This window comes from Nannospalax galili, unplaced genomic scaffold (genome assembly GCF_000622305.1).
Source record: "Nannospalax galili isolate Female #2095 unplaced genomic scaffold, S.galili_v1.0 scaffold861, whole genome shotgun sequence".
Taxonomy (NCBI): Eukaryota; Metazoa; Chordata; class Mammalia; order Rodentia; family Spalacidae; genus Nannospalax; species Nannospalax galili.
In genome coordinates this window covers 1,263,701-1,291,294 of record NW_008345581.1, presented here as the reverse complement: position 1 = coordinate 1,291,294, position 27,594 = coordinate 1,263,701, and the positions used below count along the sequence as shown (strand labels likewise).

Genomic DNA, 27,594 nt, shown 5'->3' with positions numbered 1-27,594 from the left:
GTTTGAACCTATCCATGCTCCAACAGACAGACAGACAGACCGACAGATGGATTCATATTCTATGACTGCCTTTACCTAGTGACATCAGAGTCTAGTAGTAGACTTTAAGACCTATAGTTCTAAAATACTGTATAGTCCTTTAAGGAAATGTTTGATGATCCCTGATTATTATTCACAATATTATTTGTAGTAACATGATGTGAGAACATTATTAACAGTAGTCTATGGATTGCTTGGGCATAGAAATGAGTAATATGGTTTGCATGGGGGAGGATGGTAGAACAAGGAGTTGTGGGTTTTTTTTGTTTGTTTTTTTGTTTGTTTTTTTTTTAAGGACATGATAATCATGGTAGTGATGGAATAAATGAGAGACATTATTATGCCAAGAAAGATTACTTAGGAGTACTCAGGTTAGCAAGAGGCATGAGAATGATGTAGTTTTATTAATTTGAATAACAGGATGCTGATGATATTAAATTTTACATTAATTTTAAACATACAATAACTTTAAAAATGAATTAATGGTATTTCCGTGAATATAGACCCAGAAGCAAGTCAGCATTTGACCTAATTTTACTTAGATATTTGGTGAATTTGAGGTAGTTTTCAAAGAAGTATTTCACTCATGCAAGTTAGATCATTTTGAATTAAAGGTCTGGAATGTGGTCAAGTGTACTGTTAAAACTTTGGAGTCATTTACATAGAAATTGCAAATTGCATAGAGGATCTCCAAAGGGATGCATCTCTGGGGGAAAAACACTAAGAATTTAACTTTAAGGGATCAATACCTTAAAGAGGGAACATGATTAAGAAGAGTGCTAGTGAAGCACTCTTGTAATTTGCTTTGCTACTTGGTAGCCTTCCTGTTACTTATTTTCAGTTTTATGCAGGGCCTTAAAAGTGTTGTTGAGGTAGAATTCAGTGTTGTGTTGATTTGTCAGAATTAGAGCCGAGAGTATTCAGGAATTTTGTAAGCCATTTTAGTATAATACAAACATTATAGAAAGTTAAATTATGTAAAATTAAAATGAAGTAAATTGGACTCAAGTGATGACTAAGAGGTTAAAGCATTTATCCCAAAAGCAAGACTATCTGAGTTCTCTCTTTCTCTCACTGTCTCTCTCCACACATACATATACATGAGAAGAAGAAAAAATTGAAACAAATCATTTTTAACAGTAATGGTATTTATAATTTATTATTTCATAATTAGTTTATATATCACTGGTATTTAAAGTTATTTATACCTGTTGCATATGTGTGGTATAAATTGGTATTCCTTTTTCCTGTTTTTTTTGCAATGTAATTTAATGGTGAGCTACTGTTTATCACTTTCCAACTCTAAGTTCAGTGATGGCATTTTGTAGTTTGAAATTGCTTCTGCTGACAGTATTTGCACTCTGAAAACAGCAAATGCTGCAAATCATGATTTATTTTATTTTTACTCTTAAAATGGTAAATTGTTACTAATGCAGATTAAAGTTAAAGGTGCACCAGATGATCAGCTTTAATAGCTTCTGAAATTGGGAATATTCTTCCAGGATTGAGAGCTATTAATCTGATTCAGCAAAGAAGTTACTCATAGCATTCACTGCCAAGTAAAATTGCAACGGATATATATTTCATTGCACTTAAAGAACACAAATAATAACAGTACTATAACTCCTTTTTATTAATCACAACTTACATGTTAAGATAAAAGAGCTTGGCAAAAATAAGATCATTTTGTAAGAATCTGTTGACTATACAGAATCTATAATGAAGATTCTATTTATTATTATTCCTCAATCGTGTACTATGGCTCCTTCATGTCAGCATTTGTATGGTACATTTTTTTGTGTTGTTAAACATTTACTAGCATACCCCTGACTTCCATGATTTTTGTAAATTTCCTCTTAAGACTGTTTTATCTTGAATTAGTCTTTCAGTCATATTTTTATGTTTCTGTTTTGTAGAACAGCTGCTGTTTCCATAGTAGTTTATGCCTTTTTATTTGAAGGATAAATTTCATTTAGTGTTATGTGACATTAGGTATGGTGTACCTCTATATTCATTCTCTCTCCCTCTCTCTCTTTCTCTCTCATTTTGTTTTTCTGAGGAGTTTTTCTGAAAATAGAGGTATTAATAACATCTTGTCAGGGTTCTAGGTAAGGGAAGTAGAAAAACAGAATTGCATTGTATTAATTTGTTTACTAAAATAATCTGACATTTTCTAGGGATTCAACTAATGAAACTACTGCACATTCTGATGCTGGCAGTGAACTCGAAGAAACAGAGGTCAAAGGAAAAAGAAAAAGGGGTCGTCCTGGCCGGCCTCCAGTATGTATTATGATTGTCTTTAATTTCTAATGCTTTCCCTTAAATAGGCGTGTGTGAGTTGTCAATTCTAGTGTTAGAACTGTTGATATTTTTTATATAATACTAGTTAAAACTAATTACTTTTGTTTTGGTAGCAGATTAGAGATTCTTGGGAACTTAACTTTGGCTTATCATTGATCAGAAAAAGGAAATTTTATAGTATCTTTTTTTCCATCCATACTTGGTGATCCAGGTGAAGGTACAGAGGAAATGTTGAATGAAAGTATAGTTAGTTAGGACATCTTTCTTTTCACCCACAACTCAATTTTTTTTTCAGTTTCTAAGTGTGCATTTTGGTAGTATTTTCAAGCTTCGGGCCACTGTCAGCATATAGTCTCATTGATTCATGATGCAAAAGTTTAGAAGAATGCAAGATAATCTTACTTCGAGGGGTGTCTGCATAATCTAAGACCTTCAGTTACCACTTAGGTGCACATAAGCTTTCAGAGATAGTAACAGTGTATCCGTGTTAAGGCTTATAGTTTATAGTTTTCTTCATTTAACTATGATCTGGTTTGCTATGATAGCAAGGCTTTTCTAGTTTATGAAAATTCTTGCGAATAATCTTGACTTTCTTTTATCAGAGACATAATTGTAGAATAAACCTTCCCATATATTCATTATGCAGCTTCAAAAATTATCGATCTGGCCAGTCTTGTTTCATCTTTCCACCTTTCTCCCCTTCTTTTCTTCTTAGTATATTTTTAAAGTCACCCTAGGCATTATTCTATCTGTAAGTATTTTAGTATGTGTCTTTGTAATGGAATCGACTATCCTTTGCTCTTAAACAGAACAGTCAACATAGAAAGCTTCTTTTTTGTTAAAAGATGTTAGGTTTTCTTCCCACCAACAAATAAGCAATCACTTTGTAGGAGCAGGTACTAGCTCAGTGTTCTGTAAACAACTTTACTTCTAATGTCAGATGTCAGAGGTTGAGCACTCAGTCTCCAATGTGGACTATACCCGTCATACCATTCACATGTTCCCCTAGTTTGTTTTTCCTGTGATTTTGACAAATTATAAATTAGGATTCTCCAACCTTTGTGTTTGATAATTTAGTTGAATGACTCACAGAAGTTAGGGAAACATCCATAACAGTCTTTTTATAAATGTTACAGCTAAAGAGATACATATGGCAAGGTGTAGGGTAAGGATCAAAGACCTTCATTGCCAATTAATTTATGCTATCTTCCAGGAAATGGACCATGTACAGCTATCCAGAATCTGTCTGAAGAACCCTGTCCTTTTTGGGTTTTCTGTAAAGTTCATTGCATATGTATACATATGTATAGACTGGGTGGGAAAACTCAGCAAGGCCTATATATATGCTTTAACATTTTTGTCCTTGTTTTATATGTCATTCCTCTCCATTGTATGGATCAAGACCCCTCTTGTAGTAAGATAAGGGCCTTATGACCTACTAGTGGGCAATATAAGTAAAGTGAGTTTTAATTTTTATTCGATTGCTAGGTCCAAGATAGGGAAATAAGAAAAAATAAGGATTTTTATTACTAGGTTTGGGAACCAAGTGATCAGCTAGAAATAATAAATGAAAATGGAAAGTATAAAATTATTACATTGGAAAAGCAAAACAAGTAAGGGCACCTGTTCCCTCAGTATCATCATACTATCTAAGATAATACTAACATCCTCAAATATTTTTACAGTTCACAATCGATTCATAGCGGGCATAAATTTTTGAAGTACGGTATGTTGGATAGATTTATAATAAAAATTGAATCTTTATCTGTTAGAATTCATGTTAGTGATGTTTAACCAGTTATTGTGTGTTTAGGTGGGTAGGTAGATCTTTCATAGTGAGTTACTCAACATGACTTTTTAGATGTAGCTGTTTGTTTTCTTTAGCCAGTCTTAAAACAAAACATGGGAAAAGACTTCTTCATTTGAGTATACACTTGCTTCCAGTTACCTTTACACTTTCATGTATCTTTGACCTTTATTTAAAGGAAAAAATTTATGGAGAAAGATATGCATTACAGTCTTTATTGCTAGTTCTTTATTTGTGAGGTATTTGCCAATATAGTATTCCTTACCCAAACATTTTTGGGAAGAGAAAATCTTGTGCTTAGAACTGGGAGAGTTTTTTAGTTCCCTGTCCTGCCATGTGATTTTTCTAGATTATAGGCAGCTTACCTTGTTTTTCTGAGATTCATAGAATTTTTTTCTCCAGTTAAAATTCTTCACTCGCGTTTCAGATTAAAGACTACTTGTATCCATTTCCTTCAAGATAATTAATCACCTCTTCAGCAGAGTATAGTATTATTCACTATTTTAATTTTGATGTGTATGCAGATGAATCTTTGCCATATGGGTTTCCTGGTTTAAAGTCTTGTATTATCCAAGGACTTTGCTCTTTTGTAGTATGAAATAGGACTTGATTTTTTTTGTGAAATTGCTACTACCAGATCTAGTGGGTAAATTCTGAAGAATGATTGGATATTTTCTGTCAACCATCTCTATGTTGAATGATTCCGAATTTTGGTTGGTAAACCCCCCCTCCCTCCCCTCCCTCCCTCCCTCCCTCCCATTTATTTGTTGGGAAAGAGAGCATGCAGGCCAGAGGTTGAAGTTGGATGTCTTTCCTTTATCACTCCTCACCTTATTTTTTTGAGATAGGGTCTCTCACTGAACCTGAAGCTTAGTGATTTCAGCTAGCCTGGCTGGCCAATGAGCTTCTGCCTCTCTCTCCCCCTCTAAGTTCTTGGGCTATAGGTGCCTGTCCCATCACATCCAACTGTTTACATGAATGCTGGGGATCCAAACTCCAAATATTTGTATGACAGGCACTTTACCTACCTAGCCATCTCTCCATCCCTACTTTTTTTAAAAATTGTTTTTGAGACTCTTAGCTTAGGCTGGCTTTGAGCTCTTGATTCTCCTACCTCTCCCTCCCAAGTGCTTGAATTACAGGCACGGCAATACCTGGCCACTTTCTTTATTTCTTTTTCACATCACTCCTTCATGGTATATTTAATTGTGGTGAATTTTGTGTATTAATTTTAGATTTAGTTGTAATTTTGTATGTTGATTTGTATCTACTATGTACTGTTCATTGAATTTTATCAATTCTAACAGATTGTTGGTATAGTTTTTAAACTTTTTTTCTCTAAGAGTATATAATTTTTACTGGACAAATTATCTCCTTATTTGGATTCGGGGGGGGCTGTCTGTTTTGGGACAGGGTCTCCCTGTAGCGCCAGCTGTCGCTGGAACTCACAGAGATCCTCCTTTTTCTGAGTGCTGGGATTCAAGGCGTGTGCCACCATGCCTGGCTGTTTGTATTATTTTTATTTATTTCTCTTGCTCAGTTTCTCTAGCCCAGATTTCTAGTGCTGTGTTGAATGGAACTGGGAAAAAGTTGGCATATTTCTCTTATTCAGTGTCTTAGAAGAAAAGCATTCAACCTGTTATTAGCTGTAGGTTTGACTTACATGGTCTTTATTAGACTGAGGCACATTCCTTCTATTAGTAATTTGTTAAGAATTTTTATAAAGAAGTGTTGAGTTTTATCATTATTTTTATATAATCATTAAAACGATCATATGGTTTTTGTCCTCCATTCTCGTGATGTCATCCATTTAGTTTATTGATTTCCGTATGTTGAAGGCTTCTTTATAAAAGCCTGTATAAATTTTGATTCTGGCAAGGAAGCTTTTGAATATATGGTTGAATTTGATTTGTTAGTATGTGTTTGGAATTTTTTGCTTCTGCTTTTATCAGGGGTATTAGCCTACAATTTTCTTTGTTTTAAATGCTCTGATCTTTTTGTTTGTTTTGTTTTTGGCAATCAAAGTAATGCTAGCAGCCTATGGTGAAATTTAGGATTTAAGTTCTTTGGAGTTGTTTGAACAGAATTAGCATCATTCTTCTTTAAATAGTCATCATTCAAGCATTCTGATACTAGACATTTTGTTTTGTTTTGTTTTTTGGTGGGGGCATCTTTTTGAGACAAGGTCCCTGTAGCCCCAGCTGGCTTGGAATTCACTATGTAGACCAGGCTGGCTTTGAACTCACAGAGATCTGCTTGTCTCTGCTTTCTGAGTGCTGGGATTAAAGGTGTGTGCTACCACGTCAGGCCTGTTTAAAAATTTTTTTTTTTTTTTTAAATTTCTGATTCAGGGGTGGGAGAGATGGCTCAGCAGTTAAGAATACTGGCTGTTCTTGCATAAGACCCAGGTTTGAATCCCAGCACCACATGGTAGCTAACAACTGTCCAAAACTGCAGTTCCAGGGCATGTGACAGTCCCTTCTGTCCTCCTCGGACATTGCAGGAGATGGGTGCATTTACCTACATGCAGGCAATACATGCATACACATTTAAAAAAAAAAAAAAGAATTTCTGATTCAGTCCTGTTACTTGGGGTTTATATATATATTTTTAAATTGGTTTTGAATTTTGAAACAGGATCTCATGCAGTCTAGGCTGGCCTTGACGTTACTGTGTAGTTGAGGATGATTTTGAAGTCCTGATCCCCCTCCTTTTATCTCCTAAGTGTATGATTATAAGGGCCTGCTCCACCATGCTCAGTCATACTGCTTGTTATCAGTCCATTTACACTTTCTTTTTCTTGGTCTTTTTGAGACAGGGTCTCCCTGTAGCCCCAGCTGACCTGGAACTCACTATTGAGACCAGACTGGCCTCAAACTCAGAGATCTCCCTGCCTCTGCCTCCCAAGTACTGGGATTAAAGGCATGTGCCACCATGCCCAGCTACTTTTTCTTTTCTTTATGGTTCAATCTGTGAGTTTTATGTTTCTAAGAACTTACCCACTTTTTTGAAAAAGATAATAGAAGTTTTTTTGTTAGGAACTAGAGTTATTTTTGTTAACAAATTCTTAAGGAATCATTTTAGGAAGCATGTCAGTATATTCTGCACAGTATGCTATTATTTCAGAAAATATTGTGTTTATTAGAGTATTCTTATTTACAGTTGTCCTACTTAATATTTTTATTATATGTCTTTACCTTAATAATTATAGGCATATTCAGTCACTGTGGGTTCAGTTATGACCCTTGCAATGAAATGAATATTCCACTAAAATGAGTTCCACAAACTTTTTCATTTTTCAATGCATGTAATTTTTATGTTTATACTATGTAATAAAATTATGGCTAACATGTACATATTTAAAATGCTTTATTATGATGGCTAGAGAGATGGTTCTACAACATGGGTGGTACTTCTAATTCTAATTTTCTTGTTTTGACCACATGTGGTACTTTCCCCATTATAGTCTTCAAGCACTTTAAACAGGCCCATGAGGATTGGAGTCATCCAGTTTCAAACTTCTAATATGACTCACAAATGTTCTTTATGGTATGAAGTTTTTCAGTTTACTTTGTCTAGATTCATTAGCAGGATCACTTTTTGTGGTAGCTGTGCCTCCATAAGGTTTGAAAGATAAAATTATTTTTTGATCCATTGTCTGCAGAATGTATGTTACTTTAGTAGGAATGAAAATACCTTTAATCTCTTTGTACATCTCCATCACATCACAAGGCAGTTGTCAATGAACAGTACTAATTTTAAAGGAGTCTTTGAACAGTAAAATACTCCCTAAATCAGATTGTAATCCACTGTTATTCAGGTGTTGTTATTTCACTAATAGAACACATATAGAGATTTAACAAAATTATTAAGGGCTTTATGATTTTCAGAATAGTAGTTGAACATTGACTTCAGCTTAAAAGTCACCATTTGCACTAGTCTCTAACAACATGGTCAGTCTCTCCTTTGAAGCATTAGATACAGGCATTGACTCATTTTTTTCTAGCTATGAAAGTCCTGAATGACATTTTTTTTCCCAGTATAAGGCTGTTTAATCTACAATAAAAGTCCATTGTTTAGTGAGATGACTCAATGATTAAAGCACTTGCCACACAAGCCTGAGGACAGGAGATTGGATTCTCCGAACCCCGTAAATGTCAGGTGAGCTTGTCTGCCTGCCTGTAATTCCAGCTGCAGAAGTCAGAGATGGGAATTTCAGAGTAAGCTGTCTATAGCTGTATCTCAGAGGTTTGAGTTTGTTTCAGAGAGACCTTGTCTCTGAAGGTTGAATATGGATTGAGGATTGTAAGAAAAAAAGGATGAGGGGGCTCCATAGCAGGGACAGATGTATTTCATAATAAACCTGAGGAACTTGTCATCACAGAAGGCTAGAGAGAGAGCTTCTTTTACACGTTAGGGTTTTTAATCATGCTGGAAGGGCGCTGAGACCTGGTTGGGCTAGTCATTGTTCATGGTTAAACTAGGATGTACAGGGATGGTATTAATGGTTTTGACTTCAGGAAATAAAATTTGGAAATTGAAACTGCTAGCCACAGGAAAGAGGGGAGAGAGTATTCAAATGGGAATGTAGTTCACAGGAAGGGTATGTCTATTCAGGTTGGAATGGAGTTGCTGTGAGGCTCCAAGTATAATCATGCTTTTATTTTCCCAAGGATGATTTCAGACATCATATCATCCTCAGGCCTACACACATATAAGCACACCCATGCATACCCCCCATATTGCAAACATGAACATACATATACCATACACACATGAAAATAAGGGGAAAAAAAACATTGTTTAGTATAACTATCTTTCGTGATCATTTTAACTAGATTTTTTTTTTCAATAACTTGCTGAAGCTTCTATATCAGTACCATTTTCACTTTGTGCTTTTCTGCTATGGGGTTGACATCTTGTATACATGCTTCTATAGACATGTGTATGTAACCTTGTGTAGAGATGGATGCATATATGTGTGTAGTTGCATGCGTGTGAGCTTGTATGTGTGGTCAATCATAGGTTCTATGCACTTTGTTTTTTGCAGTGGGGTTTATGACTTGGCCTAGAACTTACTGATGAGGCTAAGCTGAGTGTCTGGCCTGTAAGCCCTAGACATCCACCTGTTTCTGACTCCTCAGTGCTTGAATTACAAATGCATACCCACCACCCCCATGTCACCTCCCCCTCCCTTAACGTGAGTTTTAGGACTTAAACTCAGGTCGTCATGCTTTATGAGGCAATCTTCCCAGCCTGGGCTTGACATCTTTCCTTAAACCTGACTTACCAACCTTTGTTAACTTCAGACTATTGTGCTGCTGCTACACTTCCTTAAATTTGAAGAGGGTTTAGGCCTTATTATTGATTAGGTTTTGGATGAATAGACTGTTGTAGCTGCGTTAGCCTGTCTCACATACTAAAACATTCTTCGTATCATCAGTATTTAATGCCAGTACCCAGGAGGCAAAGGCAGGTAGATCCCTATGAGGTTGAGGCCAGCCAGGTCTACATTTCAGGTCTTCTGGGGCTACATAGGGAGGCCTACCTTCAAAAAAAAGGGCTTTATTAAAAAAAAAAAATGAGACCATTTCTGTTTGTTTCTTTGTTTGTTTGTAGCTTTTTGCCTTTTTCAGCTTTTGATATTTCTGATTTTTAAATCGGGACTCAGGACTCATTAACAATGAGAGGCTGTTACAGGGTTGTTAATAGACTTCCTTTCAGTATTATTGAGCTCAGGAAATATGGAGGCTTGAGAGAAGACATAAAAGGCAATAATCACATTGTATGCTTATAGCTTATAGTAAATCAAAATGTTAATAATAGCATGTTAATAGCAAAGATTACTGGTCACCATAATCAATATAGTAACAACTTTAAAGTCTAAAATATTTTTACTATGTATTTAAGGGACTTGAAGTAAGTACATGGTATTGGAAAAATGGCACCAGTAGACTTCTCAAATCACAGCTTCCGTACACTTGTGTAGTATGTGAAATGTACTATGTAGTATATGCAGTGCAATGTACTGCAATGATCTCTAAATACGTACATTATATGGTATTATGAATAATGTGATTTGACTGATACACCATCTTGCCTGACTATAATCATCACTCCTTGGTTAACATTTGTAATCTTATGATTTAAACTGATATTTCCTAGATTTATGTTTCAGGAAAGTAAATTGCAACTTTACACTGATACTGCAGACTCATATCCAGATGTCTATGGAACTCTCCACTTAGATATTTTATGAACCAAAGATTTTTTTCTTTTTCTTTTATTTTTTAATTTATTATTCTTATTTTATGTGTATGAGTGTATTGCCTGCATGTATGTTAGTGCACCCATGTCATGCAGTACCACGGAGCTCTGAAGTAGGTGGCGGATTCCTCTGGAACTGGAGTTAAGGATGGTTTGTAGCTGCCATGTGGGTGCTAGGAATCAAACCTGGGTCCTCTGCAAGAGCAATCAGTGCTCTTAACTGCTGAGTCATCTCTCCAGCTCCCCAAAGATGTTTCAAAAACCAAATTCCAGAGCTGCTTAGCTCCCATTCAGCATTTTTATATGAAGTCAATTTTTTCTCCAGTTAGTTGTTCAGGGCATAAAACCCAAGTCATCCTTAATTCTCTTTCCAGCAAGTATCCTGTCCCTTAGCATATCTTTGCAAATCTTTTTCAAATTTTATTTTTTAAAATATTTTATATTTCATTTTTATGTGTACTGAGTGTATTGCCTGCATGTATGTAAGAGCACTTGTGTCCTGCATTGCTCTCAGAGGTAAGAAGAGGGCGGTCAAATCCCTTAGAATTGGAGTTGTGAATGGTTATTAGCTGGAAATTGAACCCGAGTTCTCTGCAAGAACCACTGAGCCAATTTTCATAGATTTTAAACTACAAAATGACACTATTATTCTTTCACTCAAACTTGCTAGGCTTGTTTTGTCATTTCTGGGTCCTGATTCAAAATATTACCTGGTTGTTGTTATTTTCGTTTTGTATCCATTATCAATATAGCTTTCTCTTTCATTTCTTGTTCATGTCATTTTTTTTCATTAATACTTTCTCTAAAGATGATTTACCGCTACAAACCCTCCTCGTGTATATGTATTTGTTTACATGTTTTGGTTTTATATTTTGTTACTTTCATCTAACCAGTATAGTTCTTCCTGTGTATCTCCTGGGAATACCTGTTCTAGGATATACCAAGGATACCAAACTTCTGAATCTTTAGTCTTTTATATAAAGTGGAATAGTGTTTGCACATACCCTCCTATACACTTAGCTGAAGACATGATGCCAATTTTCTTGTAAAACGTAAGGGTGCATGTCTTTGAAATGAAGGATACAGTGCAGTTATTAAAAATAAAGAAAACAATGTTAGTATAATGCTGATCTCACTTGTATAGCCTCATATTTTGTCATTTGTTTTAATAATGCCTTGGAAGTTTTTTTTTTTTTTTTTTTTTTACCCTAATGTAGAATCTATCCAAGATTTCATGTTGATTTTAATTGTCTTGTGAACCAGCTTGTCTAACCAAATTCATCTTCAGTTTTTATTCTTGTGTTTTTTTAAGGATTTTGTCCTGTCTATTCTGTTGTTCTTCTTTTACACTTTCAACATTATTTACATTATTAAATAGCAGTCCTCCTGCCTCAGCCTTCTCAGTGCTAGACTTACAGATGAACATTGTCTGCTGGACGATCTATTTATGACTTAGTTCATGAAATTTCTTCTTGAAACTTTTTTCTAAATTGTAGTTATGTTCATCTTTATTAAATAATACCAATAACTAATTATATAAATCAATTAAGCATCAATTTATAGCTTATTCTTCTGAGAAACTCTCCCTGATTACAATTATTAATCTTCCCTTTCTGAAAAGCCCTTCCAGCACTCAGTTGAAAACAAACTTTCATGAAAAGTAATTTTAATGTTTAAGTTTACTAATTTTTGCACATATTCACATATATATGTAATATAACAAAGTACACGGACACATACATGTATGTGCATATTTTTGAGAATAAGTTTTGCTATGTATCCTTGGCTGACTTTAAACCTAATGATCCCCCTACTTTTGCTATGTGTTCTGGGATTATAGACATTTGCCACCATGCCTGACTTAGTTTTCTGGTTTTTATTGCAACTGTTTGTGTTTCTCTGTTTATCTTTTTATTGTGTATTTATAAAAGATTTTGTGTTGAACTATCCTAAAACATGTTGCTGTACAGTAATTGTAATTGGGTAGCAACTTTTTTCACATTTATAGCTTATTTTAAGTCAGAAAAATAAAGTACAAAGATAAAGAATGTGCTATGTATCTATGTAGGAAAAACCTTGTACATTCAGATTATAGTTTAGCTCGTGTAGAACTTTTGGAATTAAGATTATTTTAAATAATTTTTATTATGCAGCAGGATTCTTCTAGGAAAGTTATTGTACGTTCATACTGTAACTTAACCTGTGTAGTGCTTTTGGAATAAAATAATTTTGGAGAATTGAAAATAGGATATACATTTAAATTAAATAGCATATAGTGGAAGTAAAGCAGTTGTCTTAAAACTTATTCTAAACTCTGATAATAGATTACATTCATTTCACAAAAATATGTTGAAGTTTGTTTAGTTTTGTGACTTCCTCAAAATATGTAACTTGTAAGTAATGAAATTTCATTACTTAAAAGTTTGAGCACACTTTTTTCTTTCACATATTTCAGTTTTGTTTTTTCCTTCAGATAGGCATTAACATTCTTCCTCCCCCCACTGTATCAGTTTAAAACCTTGCAGCAATAAAGTCTAATTTTTGTATTACTAGACTTATGATTGATAGACATTTCTTTTATTCTCTTGTCCATGCAATATGAAGTATACCTGTTTCTTTTTCACTTCTGTATTACTTATTTCTTATTGTTGTTACCAGATACCTGAAAAAAGTTACTTGGAGAAGGGTTCATTTTGTCTCATAGTTTGAAGGAGTATGTTGTCATGGCAGCAGGTGCATGAGGACACTCTGTATACCCTCCCTCCCTCCCTTTCTCCCCTTCCCCCTCTTATTCAGCCTGGAAATGGGCTATGGGGTTGTACTACTCACCTTCAGAATGGGTCTTCTGTCCTTAGTTAAATGTCTTTGAAAACACCATCAACGACATAGCTGTGAATGTTTCCTTGCCATTCCAAATTCAGTCAGGTCGCTATAGTTGGTGGCACAGGCTATTAATCCCAGCACTTAGGAGGCAGAGGCCGAGGCCGAGGCTGGTGAATCTCTGTGAGATCGAGGACAGCTTTGTCTACATAATGAGTTCTGGGCAAGCAATGGACTCAGGAAGATTAAGTCTCTAAAGAACAAAAACAAATCTAGTCGAGTTCATAATTGAAACTACCATTCAAACCACAAATTGGCAAAACTGTATTAGGATAGTGAAAAATATACATTAAATAATACTAGGTTTTTGAAAGCCATGTGTGCTCCTAAGTGGACAGTCAGCTTTTTCACATGTCTGGTATATAATATTAATAACTGAATGATGAATAAATAAAGGGTGTCTTCAGTGAGTGAGAAATCTGTTTTCTAATAACTTGAACTTTGTGTAGTGAGTCATCTAGGTAGCATTAGCAATTAGAGTGATCACAGAAACATTTCTAGACTAAATTTCCTAGAGGTGACTGTAAAATTTTAAAATAGCATTAAAAGCACTTTCTAATTTTATGATATCTTTTTATATCCTTCCACAGAATCTTTTGAGTGAAGATAATATGTAGGCACTTAAAATTTATGCACTTTTCTATTTGTATTTTTCTTAAAAAATCTTTTTCATTTCTCTCTCTCTCTCATACACTTTTTTTTTTTTAAAAATATATATGTTTGTCTGTTTTGAGAACTTCTCCCTGTAGCCCCAGCTGCCTTGGAACTTGCTATGTAGATCAGGCAGTGATCTTTGTGCCTTCTGAGTGTTTGGATTAAAGGTGTGTGTTCACGCCCTGCCCTCTAAAACCTATATATTGCCAGGCGTGGTGGTGCACGCCTTTGATCTCAGCATTTGGGAGGCAGAGGCAGGCAGATCTCTGTGAGTTTGAGGCCAGCCTGGTCTACATAGTGAGTTCCAGGACAGTTGGTGCTACAGGGAGACCCTGCCTCAAAAAGACAAGACAAAAAAAAAAAAAAAAAAAAAAAAAAAAAAAAAAAAGAAGACACAAAAAAACATATATTAAAAGTTGTTGGAAATGGTTCACTGCCAGCAGTAGTAAAGATGTTACCATTGAGGTCAGGAGATTAGACATATTGAATAAGTAAAGTTTTCACTTTTTGGGGAAGAATATTCAAATTTGAAAAGATTTGAATGAATTTCTTGGGTTGTAATTTTTATTAGCATTGAACTCAAGGTTTTCAGTGTATTTAGACAGGAGAGGGAGGGAGAAAAGGAAAGAAGGAGGAATGGCTACTCAAAGAGCCTGCCTCAGGAATGATAAGTAATAAACATATTTATCATTCATGTATTGGTTTCTAAATCATATTTGTCAGTAAAAAACATTACCAACTGATCTAGAACCTGACCAAATGGAATTCAAGATGATCCTAGGATATCTTTATGTAATAGAAGAAATTAAGGATTCAGAAATTAATAAATCACATCAAAGAACTACAGAAACCAGATTGAAGAGCACACTTCCTGGGCAAATTTAAAAATGAAAATGACTAGCAGTAGACGGTAACCTACTGAATAAAATAATAGTCCCTGCATCCTTATTGACATATGGATCTGCACACACATGCATGCATGAATACATACATTCATACATACAAACAAGGAATGCCAACTAGCAAATGTAAAAAAGTTTGGAATTGGAAAGACTACATTTGATAATCATCATGAGAATAGTTTATTTAGGAAAGAATCAACAAATGGATACTTAAGCCAGTAGATGAAAGAGCTACTTATGTCTTTATCTCACAAAATATTAAATGACCAAGTATGAAATTGAAACAATATATTGGAGAAACCTTGAAGCAACCAGTTTAAACAAGTTATTAAAATTAAAGTTTACAGTGATACTACAAATTCATATTCCATCTCCTCTGATGCAGGATGCACAGTCTTTTTTTTTTTCTGGTATACTTGAGGGAAATGCATAGCTCTCTTAGAGAAATCAAGAAGAAACTAAATTGGAACATTTTACTAAATAATAACTGACCAGTTGTCTTAAAAAAATATTGAGGTTAAATCACCATTCAATTGACCTGAGACACTTTGCTGTATTTAGTTATAAAGATTGCATAGGCAAGGAGAAGCTCTTCCAATGATGTTTTCTGGAAGGTTTTGTATCAACCTTTGACAACAGCAGAAGGAAGTAGCAGAAGGCACAGGTGTTAGAGCTGTTGTGTGGCCAAGCCTAGTACATTGGATTCTTCAACTCTCCTGGCCTAAAGTGTGTCAGGATTCCATAGCTCTTGACAGTATTACCCCCCTGGTATATGATGCTTAAGGTTCTTGTCCTTTATGACTTCTGCTGCTATTGCCAATGTGGTAGCAGCTACTGTAGCTTTTGACACTATTGTGCTACTGCAGCTCTTACTGCTCTTCAGGCTGCACCTTTGCTACTGTTAAGGCTTTACAGTTTCTGTGTCTTCTCTCCACTGAGGATCAGATGGAGTATTTCCTTGCTGTGCCACCTCACATGATTTCCGAGGTTCTGCTTTGGTCTCCTGTCTTTGGTCTCCGGGGCTCTGCCTTCTGCATTTGTCAGAGGCATACACTCTGGCCATTAGTGCGTCTTTATATGTGTTAAGAGCTCAACCCACTCTGCTGAAAACTGGCAAGAAAAGTTGGTAGGAACTTTTTTGGCATCAAGAGTCAGTACAGGAATGTATCTCCTAGCCACTAAAATTATTCTGTATATCCTCCTTATATACCCAGAAAGGGAGTGTTTGCAACAATTTTAGTAGACTTACATTCCAAGTGAAGGGTTTGTTTACAACAGTCACAGTACTTGCCCCCTCCCAATACCTGCCACAACAGTTTCTTTGCTAGGCCTCCAGGGAAAGTGCTACCTTTGTAACTAGAGTAGAAGAGGCGGCAGGGTCATCTAGAGTTCATGAAATTTCCAAGAATGAAAAGTCCTGTGCAAATTGAAACAAGAATAACGAGGACCACACTTTCAGGAGCTGGAGTTGTGTTATAACTGTAGTTGTCCAGTTGTTTTAAAAAACAGAAGGGTAATCTGGCCCTGTGTTCAATCTCTAGCACCATAACGGAGAAAAACCACAACACAGTTATTTATATAGCACTTACAGTATGTTATGTATTATAAGCAATGAAGTGTTTAATTAAAGAATGAAGGAAAATAGACAGTATGCATACTCTTCATAGAAGGGCTTGATTGTCCTTGAACACTGAAAGCCCCCACTAATACTGAGAGTCATTTACACGCCATTTTTCAGTGCTCTAGGAAAGGTTCCTTGTAACCTTTCAATCTGAATGCAATTCTGAAAGTTTTCAAGATTAGTTCTAACAGGGCTGGAGAGATGGCTCAGCAGTTGAGAACACTGGCTCCTCTTGTAGAGAACCCAGATTTGGTACCCAGAACCCCTATGGTGGCTGAAAACTGTTCATAACTCCAGTTCCAGGGGATCCGATGCCCTCTTCTAATCTCTGCGAGCAATGTACCATATAGGTGCACTTACATACATGCAGGCAATACACTCATACATACAAAACAAAAAAAATAAATAAAACTTTTTTTTGGAAAAGATTAGTTCTACCTGTTTTTCTACCCTATGCAACTGCATTTACATTTTCTTAGATATTTTTTACTTATTCTGTATGGCAGTATCATTGTACGAATGTACTTCTATTTGTTTTGTCATTTCCTTAAGGTTTAGCTTTTAATTATGTACAAAGATACTGTTTATCTTATATTCATTTTTTATAGATATAAGTGCATTTCTTTTGTTATACATACAGGACTGGGATTGTTCATTTAATGTGTGTATGCATAAATTTTTTGGATATTGCTAGACATTTCCCCTCAATAATTACATCAGTTATTTTCAGTATAGTGTTCATTTGTTCCACTTCTAACATTTTTTAAAAATTATTTCTATTTTATGTGTATGACTGTTATGCCTGAATGTATGTAAATGTACCAATGTCAGTCAATGTCCATAGAGGGCAAAAGAGAGCAGCAGTTCCTCTGGAACTGAAATTACCAGCTGTTGTTAGCCACCATGTATGGGCTATATGAGCAACCGTTGCTCTTAACTGCTGAGGCGTCTCTCCAGTTCTGCCAGTATTTTATTTTGTAAATAATTTCTATTTAGCCTTTTCAGTAAGTGTATAGCAATGTGCTATTTTTGTTCTTCTTTTTATTTCTTTGATGATAAATGATATTGAATGCATTTTCCTAAGTTTGATACCCATTTTTAAGTTTTCAGGTCCCCCCCCAAGTTTCTTTGAAATCTATATATTTTCAGTCTAAATCAAAATTCAACAATGTGTGATTACAGAGAAATGCACAGTCTCTAAAAGAGAAAAGTCAATGTTGAAGAACAAAGCTGGATGTTTTTTGTCTATTAGATATAAAATCTTACTACAAAACTACAGAAATGTATGCAATTTCGTATTGGTACGATGACAGAAACGTAAGATAGAGTTTAGAGGGAAAGCCACTCTTGTTTGACCAGCTTATTTATGATGAGAACATATTAATTCAGTGGGAGAAAGAGCAGTCATTTAAAAAGTTATGTTGGAGCTACTGCTTTCCTGTATTTAGGAGTAAAAGATTCTACTTTTTCTTTTTTTTTTTTTTCCGTCTTTTTTTGAGACAGGGTCTCCTTGTAACCTCAGCTGTCCTGGAACTCACTATGTAGACCAGGCTGACCTTGAACTCACAGAAATCTGCCTGCCTCTGCCTCCCAAGTGCTGGGATTAAAGGTGTGCGCCACCACACCCAGCCCTCTACTTTTTTAAATGTCTGATTTGTTATTTTCTTTCATAGTTCTAAGAAATTGTTCTCCAATTTAGGGCTCTATAAATTCCCCATTAGTTTCTTGCTAATGGGTAGATGCAGTGTTTTCTCCTCTGCCCCATGTTGTATGAGAGTCAAATAATTATTTCTGAGCCATTTGGAATAAGCTACACAGACCATGGCTTATTATCTCTACACACTTAAGTGTATATATATATTCTAAGAACAAGGGCATTCCATTAAGCATCACATAGTTATCAAAGCCAAGACATTTAAACATTGATTCCAATATCTAGTTAGTAGCCATTCTCAAAGTTCATCAATTGTTTTATCCACTTTGGATCTAGGGTCCAACCAAATACTAGCCATTTTACTTATTTGTTAGTGTTTATTTTCTTTCTTTGTGGTTTATCCTCATTCATGTTTAATTTTTATCATCTTAACATCTTTGAAAAACACAGGAAAGGGCTTAAGCTTGATTATCCTTGAATTGTGTTTGTTTCTTTGTGACTGGGTTCAGTTATTGCAGATTTGATAATGTTGTATGCATGTGGTAATATAATTACCACCTGGTTCTTAAACATTGTTGTGTGTTCCTTTTCCTCTGGAGACAATCAAATATCTATTCATCCCAGGTAGTATATCAAAGAAAAGATTCCCGTCATCCAGCATGGTAAACCAGTAAGTTGAGTTAGAGTTACTTTCAAGAGCTTGGGAAAGAGGTTACTTACAGGAGCATAGTAACTTACAAGCAAGTAAACTCCTGAAGAGAAAAGTGTCTCTCTCCCAGTGAATATTAACTGCCTGTATATTATCAGGGAGTGTTGAGGACACCTGCCCCCAGCAATCTTTTAACTTCTACATCCTCAGGCACAGGGTCTTATTGGCAACTCCCTCCCACCACTAAGCTATGTTAATAGGCCTAGTCTTGTGAATCATCACATCTACTGAGAATTCAGGAGGGCTATGACTGTTATGTCTGGAGGACAGCATTCCACAACACGCATGAATTCCAAAAGGTAAAATAGATGAGATTCCGTGATAGAAGACATAAAAACTGGACATAAAAACTGGACTTCCCCACTAAATTGAGGTAGTTATCTCATTTAACTATTGAGAGAATGATTTCCTAGTCAGGTAGTAGTTGCAGAAGATTAATTAGGGTCTTCCTGTTCCACCAGGGAAATTATCTGTAAAATCAGTTAAGTTTTTGAGATCTGTGTTGTGTTAGGTGTAAGGTTTAAGAGCTAGCATATGGACAGTTTGCCAGTGTGTCAGATTCCCACCTAATGGTCTGGATTGAGGGATTGGACTTCAATTTTGTGCTAAACTGATAATGGTAGGATGGGACTTTACCTCCAGACAAGCTACTGAGTAGGTTTTTAAGGCATGGCAAAATCCATATAGGGACTCAGTTCCTGAGATGTTTTACTACATATATTATTATCTTCTGAAATATCTGCCATAATTCTCATTTTTATTTATATATTTCCTTCGTCATGCTGGGAATCAAACTGAAGGGTTTCTGTATGCCTCTAGGCAAGCAGTTTGCTGCTGAGCATCTTCATTTTATTCACTACCCAAAGCTTCTAACATGTGATGTGAGTGGGTGTTCTAGTGTGTTTCTTCATTGCTGTGACAGAACACTCTGACCAAAACCAACTTAGGGAAGAAAAGGTTTATCCGGCTTACATCTTCCAGGTAACAGTTCATCAGGGAGCCCAAGGTAGGAACTCAGGGCAGGAATCTAGAGGCAGGAGCTGGAGCACAGGCCATGGAGGAACACCGCTTACTGGCTTGCTCCCCAGGCCCTTGCTCAGCCCTGCTTTCTTATGTAACACAGGCCTACCTGCCCAGGGGTGGTACCACCCACAGTGGGCTGGGCCCTCCCACATCACTCAACAATCAAGAAGGTGCCCCATGGACATGGCCACAGGCCAGCCCAAAGAAGGCAATTCCCCAATTGAGGCTCCCTCAACCTAGGTGTGTCAAGTTGACACTAAAGCTATCCAATAGCACAGTGGGTAGGTACAGTGGTATGTCTGAGAGTTGGGAGGCCTGCAACATTTTATATCTAATGTATAAGCTAACAGTTCCATGTATCATATTATGATTTTCTCTCTTCTTTATTTTTTATATTAAGGCCAGTCATTCTAAATATTCTTTTTACCTTTTTGCTTCTATACTGTATATTACTATCTGGCTTTTTAGTAGAAATATTACTCTTCTGTTGATATAAATAAAATATACTTAGAGCTGGGTTGAGAAGATGATTCAACAGGTAAGAGTGCTTGCTGTGTAGGTAAGGCGTACCTCAGTTCAGATCCTCAGATCCCACCTAGGAGAGCTGGGCATGGCCATGTAGTCCTGTAACTCAGTACCATTTGGGTAGTAACAGAACATCTTCTGGTTCTTGCTGACCTCTAGCCTAGTTCTAGGTTCAGTGAGAGTACTTGTCTCAAGGGAATAAGCTGGAAAGTGATAGAGCAGGATACCCAACATCCTACACCATGCACATACACACAAATAAAAATAAAATAATTTACATAGATGGTAGATAAATACTTTTTTATTAACTTCTTTACAGCCTTTATACCTAGTGCTTTAATGACCAAAAATACACGAATTATGGTTTGCTTTGTTCATGAAATTCATGCTACTTATATAATATGTGTGTGTGTATCTTGACATGTGTGATGAATTTTTTTGCAGTATTACTAAAATACTGGAGATTAGCTGGGCATGATAGCATATGCCTGTAATCTTAGCACTTGAGAGATTTTTAAGCCATCCTTGGCGTCATGCCTGGAATCTGCCTCAACAAACCAACAAACAGATAAAATAACAAAGAGAGTAAGGGGGAAATATCAATCAATAAGGTAATGGCTAAAGTTTATGGAATAGAATCTTACAGTTTTCCAGAAAGAATCAAAATATTTTCTAGGTATTGCTGTAGATGGAATACAGAACATACTGAGAGTAAAAATAGAATGATGCAACAGAAAACATAAATAGCAAAGTAGTAGGTATATGTTTCTACATATTTAAGTATCTTTGGGAAATCATACTAGAAATTAGTGATTGCTTAGGAATTGAAGTTTGAATTGAATGATTAAGGATAGGGCTAGGAAAGCAGATTTTCACTGTATAACTTCTATCACATTTTGTGTGTGTGTGTGTGTGTGTGTGTGTGTGTGTGTATGTGTATGTGTATGTGTATGAGTGCACTTACAGGGTCAGTACATCCTTACATGTTGTTGTTTGCTGTTCTTTAAGTAATGTCTACCTTTTGTCGTTCTGGGTTTTTGTTTTGCTTTTTTTTTTTTTTTTTTGAGATAAGATTTTATTGTATATCTGGTGCTCCTGGACTCACCTATGCTGACTGGCTAGTGAGCTGCAAGGATCCACCTATCTCTACCTCCCCAGCCTGGAATTATAAGTTTGTAACACCATGTATGGTTCACACCCTCCCTTTTAATATTGGTTCTGGGGATGGAACCCAGTTACTCATGCTTGTTTGGCTCGGCAGGTACTTTACCAATTGACCATTTGAGCTGACTCTCTGGCCCACATTTTGAGTGGTTTGAATATATTACTAACACATGGAAAATAAATAATTCTCTTTAGCTTCCCCTCTTGGTCTGTGTGCTTCTGGGAAAGATAACTCTTATGCTAGAAAAAAGGACCTATTACTCTGAGCAGACTTAAGGCCATAATCCAGAGTGAAAATAAACACATCCATGTGTACATTAGAGAATAATGTTTTCTAATAAATTGATTGATATGAAGACTTGTTGATTGTAAAGGAGGCTATGATGTAGTAATTGATTAATAGCCTTACTTGCCATGCCAGGTAGGGTTTTTAACTTATTGGTAAAATTGAAGGCTATATTGATTATCAGATTTTAAATAAACAGGGATGTAATTGGTTTAGATTTTGGTTATAAGAATTACTGTGATTACAGACTTAGAATAGATTGGCACTCTTAAAGAGAAATATGGTATGAACAATTAAAACACAAAGTTAAAATATTTTTAGTAAGTTGACATGTTATTGATATCTTTTACGATAGTAATTACTATGTTGAAAAGTGTATATAGATTAGAGAATCACAGTCTAATTGATAAAATCATGTGTAATTGAGAGAAAGTATATTGTAAAACGTTGCTTGTTAGGTAAGAGACCATAATCATCCTTTTAAAAAAATATACAATTTTCCTTTATTGATTGATTGATTGATTGATTGATTGATTGGTTGATTGATTGGTTGATTAATTGATTATCTATTTATTTGTTATGTGTATGTGTGCACAGTGCATACAAGTGTGTCACAGCACACATGCTTGTGGAGGTCAGAGGGCAACTTGTGTGAGGTGATTTTCTTCTTTCACTATGTGGGTTCCAGGGATCAAACTCAGGCCATCTGGCTTGGCAGTGAGCACCACAATGAGCTATTATTTTAAACTAAAGAGAGAAGACACACCTTAAATCGCCAGAGAGGAATTATACATTCAGGCCATTAGTGTGAACACTAAGAGACAGAAAATATCAGCTGCCCACATTTTAAATTTGATAATGAACCACCCTGGAAAAGGTTGCATTTTCTCAGAGCTGGCACATCCTAGCCAATTCCTACCTCCTATTCTTATCACACCATCCTCTGAAGAGGATTGCCAATAGGGAATCAGTCTCATATGAACATTTGAAAATTGTCCTGTTCTGACTTTTTTCTAGTTCCCTGTCTAGAACTTATAATGCTAATTACTCGGCCTTTACTTCTTCACATCTCCTATTCACGATTCAAAGAATCTTTTAGATAGACCCACTGAAGGGGTACTCCATTCATCCTTTTTTAAAAAGTCTTTTTGAGACAAGGTCTCCCTTGTAGCCCCAGCTGGCTTGGAACTTGCTATGTAGATCAGGCTAGCCTTGAACACACAGAGATCCTCCTGCCTCTGCCTCCTGCATGCTGGGATTAAAGGCTTGCATCATCATGCCCATCGTCATAATCATCATTTAAGAATCACAAATTAAGAGAAACATGTGTTACCACTATATACCTTTTAGAATCATTGAAATCCAAAAGCCCTTACTTCAGTGAGTATAATCATTAGTTAAGAATCATAAATTATGACTATAATATGATACCATTCTATACTTGTTATAATCACTGAAATCCAAAAGCCTGACACTATTACCTATAATTGTGTCCATTTAAATCTTGCTTGTGAATATATATAGCAGCTTATATATATAGTATATAGTGTATATATATAGCAGCTTATATATATAGAATATATATAGTTATTATTGCTAAACAGTAGTAATCTAGAACCCCATCATTCTAGAAATTGTAGGAAAATGTAGAATATCCTTGGAATGGAATATTTTTCAGCAACAAAAAGAAAACAACCACTGTAAAAGCCACCATAAAAGATATAGATAAATCATGAATGTATAGTGTTCAAATGAAATGTGCCAAACTAGATAAATTTACATATCACACAGTTAATTCCTTTTATCATAGTTATTGGAAAAGACAAAACTTTGATGATTTAATGAAAATATTAGTGCTCGCAAGAGGGTTTAATAGGTGTAGCTCAGAGTTGTGGTTTGTTTGTGGTGGTGAATCTCTTCACAGTGTTAACAAAGTTGTGTATACAATACACATTTCACATTTGTCAAAACCAACAGAACTTTAATAATACTAAATGAGATTTGTTATATGCATTCAGGTTTTGTTGTTGTTCCGATTTAAGAGGCTAGAAGTAAAGACTGCATAGTAGTAAGGATCAAAATCTGCTGTCTAGATCTTTACTTCAGACATTATTTTTATTTTAAGAAACTAAATCTTTTTGTACTATTGATCGATTGTAGGATTTGAGGATTATAAAATTCCAAATTCTGTTCTAGTTTCATTCTGCTGCGGTGCCAAATTCTATGACCAAAGCAAATAGGGAAGAAAAGGATTTATTTGGCTTACACTTCCAGGTCACATGTGTCACTGGGAAAAGTCAGGGCAGGAAGGAATGTTGTTTGCTGGCTTCCTTGTTGGCTCTCTTAGATAGACCAGGATCACCTGCCTGAAGATGTTATTAAACACAGTGGGTTAGACCTTAACAATCTAGACACCCCCCTCACAGACATGTCTCCACAACAATCTGATCTAGAATGTTCCTCAGTCTAGGCTTTCCTCCCAGATTACTCTAGGCTGTGTAAAGTTAAAGCTATCTAGGATAGTAACCATGTGATCTAGTGATCTAGGATGCTCCTTAATCTAGGCTTTCTTTTCAGATTACTCTAGGCTGTGTAAAGTTGACAGTTAAAGCTATTCAGGACAGTGGCCAAGTAGACAACTAATTTAGGCTGACATCAGTAGTAATGCATTATGTAAATAGTATATATCCTTGCTAGTACATGATAAAAAGTACATTTTGCTTCTCCTGTCTTCATCTTCCAAACTCATAATCTTCCCCTAGGAAAAACAACATCATCATACAATTACTGAATATAACAATTTATCCTGGATAGTCTTTTATCCAGGAGGCAAGAAGAGGTAATTAAACAAAATTAGAAAATCTGAATAAAATATAAACTTTGTTAGGTTTCAGTGTTAGTTCATTAATTATAGCAATTGTACCATGCTATAAGGCTAAGTAGATGTGATGTATGTGGGCAGTCTCTGTACTATCTTACTTTAAAAATAAAAAACATCAATACCTTAAACTCATTTTGAGTAATTATTTTATAGTAATCTGCACACAGAATTTGCTTTTGGGCTTTTAACTACTTAGAGAATGAAAAGAGGACCAATGAAGAACTCAGTAATGGCAAATATACAAGGAGCAGGTACTGCAACCTGGTAGAATAGCCCCTCTGTTGGCTATGCTTTGTAATGTTCCTACAGTGCCCTCTATTTATAAAGCCTCATAGTGCAGCAAATGGCAATAGAATAATAGTTACAGGGGCTACCTCCAGCAGTGCAAAGCAAGAAAAGCAAACATGGATTTGGGGAAAAGAAATGGAAAATTGTGTTTGGAACAGAGCTCTAATGAAAATAAAACTCTATAAATGATTTGAGAAGAAAAGATGTTGGCCAACAACCATCTGGCAGGGATTGTAGTACAGGAAAGGAAAATATATGTGAAAGGATCAAAACAAAGTCATATGACTTGTTTAGTTTTTAAAAATGTCTGTTGCATTTAACAACAGTGATATAATTGGTCAGTTTGATAAAGCAGGAGCCATGCAGTTTATGGATGAGTGAATGAAATTCATAGGATTTGATAAAGTAACTGCAGACACAGTTCCCAAATTACTCCTGGCTCTAAGATATGGTGATAGCTAGTATTAACTTTGAAAAATGATGGTGGACAAGGGATATAGCTCGGTTGGTATGCCTTCATAACATGTACAAAGCCCAACACTACATAAGTAGTATGATGATACACCATAATCGCAGCACTTGGGAGGCAGAGACAGTAGGATCAAGAGTTCAGAGTTACCCTCATCTACATAATGAGTTTGAGTCTAGCTGAGCTTCATGAGATTACATCCTAGGGTAGGGGGAAGAGAAATAATTGAAGGTAGGACATAGTGTTAATTTTATATGTAAGCTGCCTCAGCACCAGAATTTTTGTTTGATTTACTGCTATATCCCCAGTGTTTACAAGAATGTTCATTGTGAGTTTGTTGTAAGACAAATTTTTTTGAGTACTTCAGTGAAGAAGTTGAAAATACAGCATTTCTCAAGAATGTTTTTAGTGACAATGTCAAGAGTAGACATGGTTGAGTTAGTCCATTATTGCATTAAATATCTAATCAATTTTAAACTTCATTTTCATACCTTATTTATATGAACTTTGGTTTTAATGTTTGTGCTGTAAGTTTTTGTCACTGAAAACATCATAATAGTTGTTTTGTTTTGTTTTGGTCTGGTAATTTCTTATAATAGTTCAAAAATACCTTTTAAGGAGCAAACATTACTTAAGATCATGCTTCTATAAAGTGAGAGGTTAAGTCCATATTTAATTTAGTTTTTCTCTTTTTATTCAGTCTACAAATAAGAAGCCTCGAAAATCTCCAGGAGAAAAGAGCAGAATTGAAGCTGGAGTTAAAGCAGCAAGCCGTGGAAAGGCTAATGGCCACCCTCAACAGAATGGTGAAGGGGAGCCTGTCACATTATTTGAAGTGGTGAAACTGGGGAAAAGTGCAATGCAGGTAAATTTTAAGTGTTTTCTTTCATTTATAAGGCGAGATAGTTACTACTCTGTGGAATCTCTTACTGTGTATTTTTACATTTCATGTACATGTGTGTGTGTCTGTGTATCTGTGGTGATGGTTTTTGTACCCACAGTCTTAAATATGTCAATCACATGTTCTACCACTTCGTTCTACCCCTCTCTATAAATTTGATTTTTCTCTTGACAAAGAAATTATTCTTAGCGATTTCTGTTTTAGTTTATAAAGGGCATTTTATTAGTAAGGTATACTTTCCAGCATCCTAAGGAAAATGGCTAGTCGGAGATAGCCAAGAGTATTTTTCTTGCCTTGATATAGTTTTTACAAGGGTTGTTTTTTTTTTTTTTTTTGGTGTTTTTGAGACAGGGTCTCCCTGTAGCTCCAGCTGTCCTGGAACTCACTATGTAGACCAGGCTGGCCTTGAACTCACAGAGATCCTCCGGCCTCTGCCTCCCAAGTGCTGGGATTAAAGGCATGCGCCACCACGCCCAGCTTTACAAGTCATTCTTAATGAGTAAAAAGTATTTTAGAGTGTGATATATATGTTCCATTTAGAGCTAAGCACTTTGCACTCCTTATTCGATGCATGTCGAACCGTTGTCGGTCTCTGTGCTAATCACCATCTACTATAAAAAGAAACTTCTGTGATGAGTTGAATGATGTGCTAATCTGTAAGTATAATAGTAAGTCATTAGGTGTCAATTTAATACTATGTGCATTTAGCAGAATAATTATAGGGTCTCCCCTGATGTCTATGACCTATAATGTAACTGTGGCACGTATGTGTTCTATTTTGTGGACTGGGCCTTAAATCCAACCAAAAAGTGTTCAGTTACTCTCATAACATGTGTGCCACTATTGCACCAGTTGGCATATCTTGCCAGGCCAGTCATTATTGTAGCTTTCAGGTTTCATAGCTGTATAATATTGAAGATTATTTTTCTCCTCCAGTAATGTTCATAACAGCTTCCAGCACTGTGAATGCTAGCAAGTAGGGATGGAGCTTTGAGGTTAGTACCAGCTTGATTTTTCCATATATTCAAGTATGTCGTGTCTTCAGCAACAGGATCTTACCATCAAGTTCTGAAGGATGACCAAGAGCAATGGCAATAGCCAGTGGTTTTTGTGATCTATGGGATCCCCATCCCTCCAAACCTCCTTTCTCCAACTATTCCAAAAGAGGCAACCCATTGCTAAAACTAGACTTCTTTGGTTGCCCACTTCTGATGTCTAATAGG

The 27,594-nt window shown here is 35.7% G+C and overlaps 1 protein-coding gene across 2 annotated transcripts in view; it reads left to right on the top strand.

Annotated features, from left to right (window-relative positions):
- Positions 1-27,594, top strand: part of Stag1 (stromal antigen 1) — a 421,107-nt gene that overhangs the window by 91,443 nt on the left and 302,070 nt on the right. For both annotated transcript variants that reach the window (XM_029567624.1, XM_008841643.3), the window contains exons 3-4: positions 2,217-2,319; positions 26,171-26,335. In XM_029567624.1, the coding sequence (XP_029423484.1) occupies positions 2,217-2,319; positions 26,171-26,335 (268 nt within the window). The remainder of the gene's footprint in view (positions 1-2,216; positions 2,320-26,170; positions 26,336-27,594) is intronic.